The sequence below is a fragment of the Aythya fuligula genome, chromosome 1 (genome assembly GCF_009819795.1).
Source record: "Aythya fuligula isolate bAytFul2 chromosome 1, bAytFul2.pri, whole genome shotgun sequence".
NCBI classification, from domain to species: Eukaryota; Metazoa; Chordata; class Aves; order Anseriformes; family Anatidae; genus Aythya; species Aythya fuligula.
In genome coordinates, this window is record NC_045559.1 from 195,517,175 (window position 1) to 195,528,317 (window position 11,143).

At 43.0% G+C, this 11,143-nt stretch overlaps 1 protein-coding gene across 1 annotated transcript in view; it reads left to right on the forward strand.

Annotated features, from left to right (window-relative positions):
* SESN3 (sestrin 3) overlaps positions 1-10,298 on the forward strand; it is a 44,984-nt gene extending 34,686 nt beyond the window's left edge. Inside the window, exons 8-10 of the mRNA XM_032180609.1 lie at positions 980-1,170; positions 1,565-1,709; positions 2,540-10,298. Of these exons, the coding sequence (XP_032036500.1) occupies positions 980-1,170; positions 1,565-1,709; positions 2,540-2,626 (423 nt within the window). The 3' untranslated portion in view covers positions 2,627-10,298. The remainder of the gene's footprint in view (positions 1-979; positions 1,171-1,564; positions 1,710-2,539) is intronic.
* The last annotated feature ends 845 nt before the right edge of the window (positions 10,299-11,143 follow it).

The following is an 11,143-nucleotide window of genomic DNA, read 5'->3' on the forward strand; positions in this document are numbered from 1 at the left end:
ATAATATTCCCCACAGTCCTAAGCAGTTGGGTTCAGTCCAATAGATGAGCTCTACAACATGTGGGTAGGAGCCCCTTGCACACTGGTACTTCTTGAAAACAGCCTTACGCAGAAAAGGATGTGGAGATCATAGAATCACAGAATGGTTTGGGTTGGAAGAGACCATAAAGGTCATCCAGTTCCACCCCCCTGCCATGGGCAGGGACACCTCCCACCAGACCAGGTTGCCCAAAGCCCCGTTCAGCCTGGCCTTGAACACCTCCAGGGGTGGGGCGTCCACAAAAAAACAAACAGACAAACATGAGATGATGCCCTCAGTTGTAGTAAGGGTATGTGGCTGAGAGATTGGCAAGAATCTGGGCAACTAATGTGTTCTGTTATAACCACAGCACGGGGAGTGGTTGTGTGCTGCTCTGGAGCAGGGTCATTCTCCCCCAGTGTTGATGCCATGCGACTGATTTGCAAAGATTTCCCATTGCTGATGTGAGCAGGCATCTTTTCACCTTTGCAGTCCAGGTGCTTGTTTAAGACCAAAGCATCCTGGGTTTTAGTACTTTGAGGACTTTTCAGCACTTTACCCCATGTACGTCCTGGGTGAAAGCACATATTCCACCTCTGCTTAAAGTGAAGCATCGAAGCCTCCAAGAGGAATACATCTGGAAACTTACAAGTCCATCCCACTCAGAATGACTCTGGTCAAATCAGCAGAGCAAAAAGTGGAAAATTGCCTCAGCACTTCAGAACAAGCTTGTTGTTTTTTTCTCATGTAGGCTCATGATGTAATGTTGTGATGTGACATTCATTGCCAGGAAACCTGGGGGAATGGAGAGGGTGATATAAGTGAAGGATTCAACATACAAATTCTTTGAGGAGAACAAAGTTACAGCTAGTAGACAACAAAAACTATTGAGCTATAGACAGGATCAAGTAGGAACTTCACTTCACTTGTGTATTTCTGTATTTCTTTCCTCTCCTGCAGGACTATACATGGGAAAACCATGGCTTTTCCCTTGTAAACAGGCTTTATTCTGATATTGGGCATCTCCTCGATGAGAAGTTTCGGATGGTGTATAACCTCACGTATAACACTATGGCCACACATGAAGATGTTGATACAACTACTCTTAGAAGAGCTTTATTTAACTATGTCCACTGTATGTACGGAATCAGGTACGGGAGAAAACCCCCTGGTTAAGGAGTGCATTTAAAACTGTGGAAACAGCAAATGAAAAATTAACTATGATGTGAGAAGTTAGACTTAGACTTAGACCCCGATAGCTCAGTTTGAGAGTCAGAGTGGTGGTTTTTTGCTGTTGCATTAGCACAGCTTTCACTTCCAGTGAAGAAAATGAGTATGAATCAGAATGGAAGTTGTTAGAGAAATGTCTTCTCTGAAGCAAACCTGTATTCTCTGTTCAGAAAAACCAGCATCCCAATACCAAACCTTTCCTCTGTTAGCAGGTTTTATTCCAGCTTGTGTAACAAATGCTTAAGAAATTAATGCTACAAAAGACCTTGCTTTTAAAAACTTACATCCAACTGAGTGATTGCCTGTGTTCTTCAGGTATGATGACTATGATTATGGAGAAGTTAATCAGCTACTTGAACGCAGCCTGAAGGTTTACATAAAGACAGTGACCTGCTACCCGGAGAGAACTACCAAGCGCATGTACGATAGCTACTGGCGTCAGTTCAAGCACTCGGAGAAGGTGCGTGTTTCATAGCCAGACTGGCTTCACACAGAGCCACGTGTGGTTTAAAAATGAAAATATTGTGACTCCTAAAAACGGCTGTATCTGTCAAATTGTTTTTAACAAGAGCAGAACAAGCCAGGTTAATTTAATTCATTAAATATAAATCTTACAAAAATACTTCTTAGTGTATTGGAAATACCGATTCTTCTCTTTTTTATTTTGAGTATTTATTCTTCTCTTTTTTATTTTGATTTTTTTTATTATGACTTCTCCATAAAATTGAACTGACAGCTGTAAAAGAACAATGGGTAAACTTGGGAGTACAGAAGCAGTTAACCATGCCAATACTTTGGATCTGTGGATCAAAAAAGAGCTTATTCCATTCTTCATGGTGTTTTTCATCAATAAAAATGTCAGCGTATCTTCAGATAGCTAAGTTAAATGCTTCCTGACAAGGGTTCAGTGCTTATGTGCCTGCTAGCCTGTCTGGTATATGAACTATTCCTTATTCTGTGCTCCTGTGTAGTGGTCACAGGTGGTAGTAAACAAAACAAAATGTAACTCATGAAGAATTAGTACCATTAGGATACAGAAGTGGTTTGTTGGGACTTCTGAGATGGACGATTGCTTAAAGCAGGTGAGCTCCTTGCAGTCCTAGGACATTGTCTGGTGTTGGCATACTAGACAGGTTTCCCAAAACAAACAGGAGTCTTGCAGCAGGGTACAGGGAGAAAGTACATGTTTTCATGCCACATTACTTTACTAAAGGTGACAGGTGTTAACATAAATGAATAAATGTTGTTGCGTTACGAGGTAAATTAAATGTCTGATTTAATTTTTAACAGGTTCACGTAAATCTACTTCTAATGGAAGCTCGTATGCAAGCAGAACTTCTGTATGCCCTTCGTGCCATAACTCGTCACTTAACCTGAAGCAGTCACTGGGAGGGAGTAAAGGAATTTTTACCGAGTATGTAAAGACCTTTTGAAATAGATACACACCAGAAGCTGTTTGTGATGTAGCATCAGGTTATTCAAATTCTCTAGTGTCAAAGTTTAGCCGTGTTTCTCGACGGCTGTAATGTGCAATGACGTGTTTTATTTTCTTGATGCTTAACATTACTAATGATAACAAAAGTAACACTGAGGAGCACTACTCTGCATTGTTTCCGGTTGGATTTCTGCACAGTGGTCAGAATCCTAAAACTCTTTTTATGATATTCAATTCTAGCGCTTTGTTCTTTAAGCACCGGAGTGAAGTGCTTAGAGACTTCTTTTCCAAGCAATCATTTTTCAGATTAGTGGAGTCCACCAGAAGATCGGCTCTGCCTGTTCCGAGAACGTACCACCACGTCCTGGCTCTGACAGAGACGCACACGCTGTGTTGCATTGAATTGCCCACTGGATTCTTCTGTGTCTCCTGGAGACTGCTTGCCAGTCACTGTCTTACTACAGCAATTGAAGGTGATGTGAAATGTGGATGCAAACATTGACCACACTTTAATGTGAAATTAATCGTGACAAATTCTACAGCATGCTACTGAAGTGCAAAATTCATCTGCTTTATCGTGCCTCTTCCCAAGAGAAGAGCCCTCACAAATTGCCGTTTCCGCTACACTTACCGTGTCTCAATCATGCATAATCCTCTTTTACTGACAGTCACCCTCAGTTGTCGTTACAATATCCGTGCTCATCACATGTTGCAATTCGTTTAGTTGGCACCTATAAAGTTGATACACAGGCTGACCAAAAATAGGGTTGTGGGTTTTTTTGCACTCTCTTCTTTCTCGATGTTTTAAGTAAGGAAAGTAAAGGCAGGCTAGCATATCTGTTCTTTCATATTGGATGTGTAGAAATCTATTTCCCATAACTTCTTCATAGCATGAAGTCTTAATATTCAAAGTTTAAACGTTTCTATGCATTAGTGTGGGTGAACAAAAGAAAAGTGCAATATTTAAAAAGAAAGCAAGCTTTTTTCCCTATCATGTCACTGCTAAAGTGTCCTTTCTATATAGCCATAAAGAAATTTTAAAACCAAATTTCTTTATTGTCTAAGGCCTAGCAGTTTTGTTTTAGTTTTTATGGCTTAAGACAACCTGATACTGAGATGCCAAAGCATCCCCAAAACAAAGCATTCTTGGACAACTGGTAATATTGGGGAAGGGAAGAAATAAGCTGCCAAAAATGTCACACTTTTGTGCTGTTTTCTGTTGCTTTTGACTAATTTTAAGAGCACAAAATGTTGATATTTATAGCTTTATTTTGTATTGCATTTAATGAACCAGTGAAGTGCCTAAAGAGATGCTTAAACTTACCCAGTAGGATGCAAGTTGTCACTGCTTAAACTGTTGTCTGTTGGTTTGGACCTTTCGTAGTGCTTTGAGGAGGGTGACCTTTGTTTCTGTCGCATACGTGCAGAAGTAACTGGATGGGTTTCTTTTTAATATTCCATTGGATTGTAGAAGATAATACAGGATTTTTTTCCACTGATGATTTCAGAATAGTTTTTGGAAAATGGTAATATTACCAGTCATACTTTTAACACTTTCCATTGACAAAACCATGGACCACTATGCTTTCAAGTTAGTTTTCTTCCCTTTTCCTGATACTTTGCTGTGACTCCACGTGTTGGATTTTTCGCTTAATCTGTCTGTTCCAGATTGGAAAGCTAAATGATTGTACACTTCTCTGCACTTTCAGACTGCAGATTCTGCATGTGAAAAACTTTTGAGGAAAAATCAGTAAATTTTTTTATTTTAATTTAATGGAATGTTGGCTACTTGGAAAAGTACCCTCTGGACAGCATCTGACTGTCTTCTGGAGAGAGCACTGGGTAAAACATCAGATTTATTTATTTTCAATAGCTAACTGCAAAGATTTCTCAGAAGTGTTGAGACACTGATATGTATGAACTTAGATTGACTTTCTAAGTTGTTAGAGTTCTTTTTCCTCCCTGTTGTAAATGTAGTGGCCGTACCGACTGGCTTTTGTGCATAAAACAGTTCTGCTGAGAGGACTTCTCATGCAATACCTTTGCTTTTTTTTTTGAGTGGTGGGAACCGTACAGTACTACTTTAAATTCCTTTGCTTTGAGAAGCCAAGTGGTTTTCAAGAAGCACAGTTGAGCTCTGGAAAGGAGGTGAAACTAGATTTGGGTAACTAATAGGACCGCTTAGTTTCCCTTCAGAAATGCAAAGACTCTTAGAGTAGCTTGAGTTTTATGTTTGGAAACATGAGTGCCTTTACTTCTTTCCTTATGAAATATACTTGCCAGCTCAAATGCCTTCAGAGCAAAGTACATGAGCAGATTTGAAATATAGAAACCATAAATGGATTGCTTCATAAAATTTGTAGTAAATCGGTAATTTTTTTTTTAAGTGCCATATCAAGTCACATATGGCCTGCAGGACATTCCACCGTAGGAAATGTCATTGTGCAAGTAGTTTGCTATTACTTTTTTTTTCCTTTAATATTAAATGCAAACTTGAAACTTTTGGAGATATTTTCCATGTGGCATTTTTTTTTCAGAGTACTGCATTTACAGTGTAACGATTTATAGCCTAGTTTTTATACTCAAATATATGATTTTTACTAGATGTTTGTTCAGAATAGGTCTTTCAAGTCATACAGCTATACCATATGCTTTATGCACGCTTTAGGCTCACACTGTGCCAAATTGTAACGTGCAAGTGTTCTTGGAATTTTTACATTTTTAAAGCACTCATGAATGTGAATCTTCACCCTTTGATCATTAATATTATCCTGAAGAGTACCGGAATCATTGGAAGTGTAGATACTCTCCCTGTTTTCCTTTATTGGAATTGATATTTACCAGCATCAATGTTAGTCCACAAAATCCCAGCTGTGACCAACACACAAACAAAGTGTGCAGTCTCCTGTCTACTGAGGAGAAAGCTTGTTAGGTACAAATTAATGAGCTAGCACAGGAAATGCTGTAAGTAGGGAGCAGCTTTGAGCAGGGACAGCTTCTTATCACTGCAGAATCACTGTAAAATGTGTGTTCTGGTAGCGTATCTTCTCGCTGTATGGAAATCACTCCGTTTTTTTTGGTGATGAAGAGAAGTGGAAAAGATACCAGTTGGAGAAAGCATTTGCATTTCCCAGAATATGAGCCTGCAGCTGATCATCACAGGAGTGTCATCACGTTGGAACAGAAACCAGTTTAAACTAAGGTAGAATCTGTACACATAGCTACCAAAACTAGCGTTGAGGTATCCTATGAGAATTTTGGTAAGCTGTAGATGACTGAACTGAAACATATACACTTTGTCCCAAAAACTTGATTAAAATGAGAAGGATGTACTTTCAGCTTTAAGAACTAGTAAATTGCCACATCAGTTCTTCCTATGCATTAAAGAAATCTTAAAGCACAGGAAAATCCGTGATTATAAACAATTATAAACCTGGTAGGTCTCTGTATAAATTTAGAGCAGATTAGAACAGAACAAAAAGGAAAACATTTTGCTTCTCTCTTACTCGAGTGCAGAAGGTCAAAGCACCAGATTCTTCAATAGTATTTTTGTTCGTAGCAATGCTGATAAATGCTTTCATGGGATTTGGGAAAAGCAGTTAGTTGCCTGAATTTCAATGGGAATTTAAGCAGCTAGGCATTCAGCAAAACCCTGCAAGGTGCCCACTTGCATTTTTGAGTCAGATTTTTAAAGATACTTAATCACCTAAATTCAATAGCATAAAAGCAGTTTCCATAGAGATTAAAGGAATAATATGTAGCAGATCTGTGTGATTTGCAGCGATTGTTAGTGAAATGGGTTGGTGGGGGGACTTAATATAGACTCAGAGAAATCTTTTCAAAAGAGGTTAAACTGTAAGCTGCTGCTCTTGCAGAACAGGTTCTCGGTGTTTCTCATGCGTGTGTGTTTTCCATGCACATTGACATGCACTTCAGGCGCCTCTTCCAGAGTTCAGGCTCCCTTTTAGAAGAGCTGGATTATTTAACCTCTGCTTGCAGAAAAGATTTATTGGGATTAGCAAGTGGATGGCTTGTGCCAGGACGCAAGTTTTGGCCAGACGGATATATTCCAAGTCTTCTTGATTAAAACTGATTTTTTTTTCAGATTTTTTCCTTAAGCATTCAGATCCTTCTCCCATAAATAAGAGGTGATGTTGCACAAAAAAAAAAAAAAAAAAGGAGGGGGGAGAGTTCATAGTAAATGAACTTTCCCAGAGCTGCTCTGAATATAAAGCTGCTAGAATTGGCGTGCCATTAACTATCATTCCAAAAGCTGGACAAAAATGTCAGTTTTCCCCATCTGAACTTCAGATTTATTCTCCCTAATGTCCCTGGCACGTATGATTGTCTAAAGAGATGCACCCACCAGCTTTTTCACGTTAATGAAGAAATTATAAACGAAGCTTTTTATCTCCAATTGAGAACGAATTTGACATCTCATACCTACTTCATGGATCATGGGTGCGGGAGATGAAAGCAGCACGAGGAAACTTGTGGGGCATCTTGAACAGTGTTAATTTATCTCTTGGAGCAAGTTTTCTTGCCACGCAGTCACGCAGCTGCTCTCTAAACACACATCAGGCCTCTCTTGCAGGCATTTAACCCTTTTGCTGCTCACTGGGGGCTAAAACTGTCATTTTCCAGCCCGCCACCCCACATCACACACTGCCCGTTGTCCCAGCTCACAGCCCCAGCAGTCTTGCAGAGGCAGCCCCTTCACCATAACCTCCTAAAACAGCGCTAAGTTCCTAGGCCACCATTCCTTCCTGAGCTCAGAGAACCTTTCTCCTGCTCAGAAACGCTTAATTCCGGCATTGGGTTCTTTCTGGGCAGGAAAATGCTAAATCTGGTGTAAAGTTTGACGCTTAGTACTTACTTAAAACATTTAGGTAGCATTTGCGAGTAGCGTGTCATGTTCCATCGCTGGAATTACAGTCCTAATCCAGTGGATCCACTAACAAAATGCTTTCTTTGGCAACACTCCCCTTGCTTGAGCCTTTTAGCTGTGCAGGCTTCTTACAGGGAATTGTAGCAGGGAATTTCGAAGAGCCTCAAGTGCAGAGTGGGTGGGAGAAGGGCAGGAGCCCACGGGGTCATTTTTTTGGGGCTACTCCTCGGCTTCCCCGTAGTCAGACAGCCTTCCGAACAAATGGGTTTGGTTTTTCATGTATTCGAGGGATAACTCCAAAGGCAGACTTCGTGGTTGCTCGAGACGTAGACACCTTGGGGTGTTCAGCAGAGCTCGTGGAAAGCAGGGATCTGAATTCTGCCCTTGCTCTCGGCCGCAGTTAGAGCCAGTATTTAAGACGCCAGTGAATATACGGCAAGGGGGCAGCAGCTTGTGCTGTAAGCAGCAGCAGCAGACAAGGGGCTGTCTCGAGGCCGGCTGGAGAAGCTGCACTGCTGTGTCCCAAAGGTCCTCGTGCACGTCTGTGCGTAGGGGAGGCGGTAGGGAACACCTGCACCCAACATCTCCTCAAAGACGAAACCCCAGGCCGCTCTGGAAAGCTCCCCTTCTCCTTCTCCGGGGATGGAGGAGGGAAAGGGAGCCTTCCCCTTATGGCTGTGTGCAGCGTGCTGCTATTGAAGCACGTTGTCTCCTCCACCAGCTCTTAGAAGGGGATTTTTGGGTTCCTCATTCACCACTCCATGCTCATGCAGTGCCACCAGACACAGCCCAGCCTTCCTTCTCGCTTCCCTCCCCGTCCACCCGCCAGCGCCCGAGGCAAAGAAATGTTCCTGTAGGGAAACAAAAAATAACCAGGCTGCAGCCCTCGGACTCTGCGGCCGCCGATGGTTCACGACTATTGACCGGAACTGGATATAAACGGTAGCTTAAAAAATAGATAAAAATATAGGAATTTTGTAAACTTGAAATCTCTCGGTTTTACCCTTTTGCTGGAAAGCTACGTAATGAATGTATACGCTTTATCTCTCTGACATAACTGAAAATCAGACTGCCAACTTCTTGTTTTGTATTAGCCTTTTTTTTTTTTTAAGGAAAAAAAAAGAAAAAAAAAAGTTTGTGAGCAATATATGTAGCATGCTGTGAAACGTCTGTTTTGATCTTTATAGTTACTCTTTGATTCATCAGTATTAACACCAGTTCTTTTTTGTGTTCCCCTTGGTACTTTGTATGCAGTGTAATCAGAAGCTGTGATGGGCTCTGCAGTCCCGTGCTTTGTTACTGTAACTCCTTGATTTCTATGAAGCACCTGACTGGGGGCCACCGTGGGCAGGCAGTGCGGCCGTACACGACTGCCACTTTTCAATCTCTTGTACTATGTATAGTTTTAAGTAGAATAAGCTTTTTAACAGAATATTGATGCAGTTTATGATTCACACAGGCTGCAAGCGTCTGGTGAGTGAGAGTCTTTGTATTTATAGTTGTTGGGTTTTTTTGTTTTTATTTTTTCCTTTTTTTTTTTTTTTTTTTGGTTTTGTTTTTAATTCGTAAAGTAGCAAACTTGATGAACCTAGCCACTTTAAACCGCTCTTGCTGAACAGCCCCTGCTGTAGATGAAATACCACTGTAGGTACGGGGAGGAGGGCTGGCGGCGCGGGCGGCCCTGACACGTCCACCTCCAGCCCGGGCCCTGGTGTGAAATGTTGTGACCTCCTCGGCTCCATGCGGGCGTGCTGCCCTCCCACACACACACACACACACGGGTGCACACGCAGAGACACCAGCTTCACCCAAGCCCTGCTGTGAGGAGGGACAGGCAGCGGATGGTGGGCACGGTGTGTCGGCAGCCCGTGGCTTCCAGGCCTCCCTCCCGTACCCAGATCAGCCTGATGTGACGTCCACGAAGCCTGGCTCATTTTTAGGCTTCTCCAAAGACGGTCGTGGGTCTGAGCCTCCCATCGGGACGTGCCCACCGCCCCAGGCTTGCAGCTCTCACCCTCTGGAGAGGGAATAAATGGGACCACGGCCCAGTGCGGCCCGGCCGCCGCCACCTTTGTCCCCTTTGCTGCAGGGGCATTTCGGGACAGAGGAGGAGGCACAGCTCCGATCCTGCTGCTCCCTCCTGCTGTCCCCTGTGGCTCTGCTTGTCCCCTGTGGCACAAGGACAGCTCGCCCGTGGTGTCCTTTGGGCCACCGCCTTGGGACAGCTCGCAGGGTCCGTGCTTTCGCAGGAGGTTTGCCTGCAGCAAGGCAGCTGCTAGGAGTTACCTGTGGGTGTCCACAGCAGCTTTCACCATTTTTTTTTCTGTTGATGGTTGATTGGTATTTTTTTTATTTTTTTTATTTTTTTTTGCAGAGAACAGACTGACCTAGTGGGATGGATCTTTTCATTTTGTGTGTGACTTTTTTTTCCTTTCCTAGTTTTTAAGTTACCCGACTTGAATTTATCTGAACAGATGCAGAAGGAACTTTTTTTTTTTTTTTTGTGAGTTAAGAGACAAAAAAACGCATTTTTAAACAAAGGAATCGTGTATTAACATTTTAACAGCAATTCATAAATCTGCACTTTTTATGAGGTTTTGAAAAATCTATTTATAGGTACGGAACAATGGGGTTTGTTTAAAACTGTATCGCATTTATACTTGCTGAAATTACTTTCATTGTTATCAGTAGGAATTTCATTGGTTAAATAAAACTGATAAAACATGGCTTGTGTTGGGTCCGTTATTTACCACGTGCAGCTGTGTTTTGGGAAGAGCTCCGGTCCTGAAGTGTCCTTCTCATCCGTGCACTTGTGCTGGTCTTTAGTCCAGGTCTGTATTGCAAGCACAGGACCTGAAAAATCTTTGGCATTTGCTGAAGATGATGTCCTTTTAATATGTAGTTGTCAGTGATCAAGGCTGGGGCGATGGACAATGATGTGGGTGCTGAGGGTGACAGCAATGCAAAGCTCACACTGCAGCCAAATTATAGCACTATTCCACCCTCCCACCAGCCAAGTCCTGCCACAGACATGGGTACAGGCAGCATCTTGCTGAAGGGCCACCAAGGGGTTTTCCTGGGTGAGATGCTGATCCCCTTTTCAGAAAGACAAAACTGCTTAGTACAAGCTGTGGAGATTTTTGGGTATCTCTGGTTTATCGCTGTGGGGTCTCCTCCTTGCAGGTCTTCAAAACCTCCTGGACAAGAGCCTGGCCCCATCCCCTGTGCTCCCTCCTTCAGGTGTTGGCACACTGCTGAGATCCCCCTGGGCCTCCTCTTCCCCACCCTGAGCAGCCCCAGCTCTCTCAGCCTCTCCTCGCAGCAGAGGTGCTCCAGGCCCTTCATCACCTCGGTGGCCCTCTGCTGGGCGCTCACCAGTACGTCCAGGCCTCCCTCGTACTGGGAAGGCCAGAACCAACACAGGACTCGAGGTGAGGCCTCATCGGTGCCGAGCAGAGGGGAAGCATCACCTCTCTTGCCCTGCTGGCAGTTTGCAGCCAGGTCACATCCGTAAGATTGGATGGGCTCAATTTCAGCTTTTACTGGGGTTTCCTAGGCCTCCTCCCAGCAC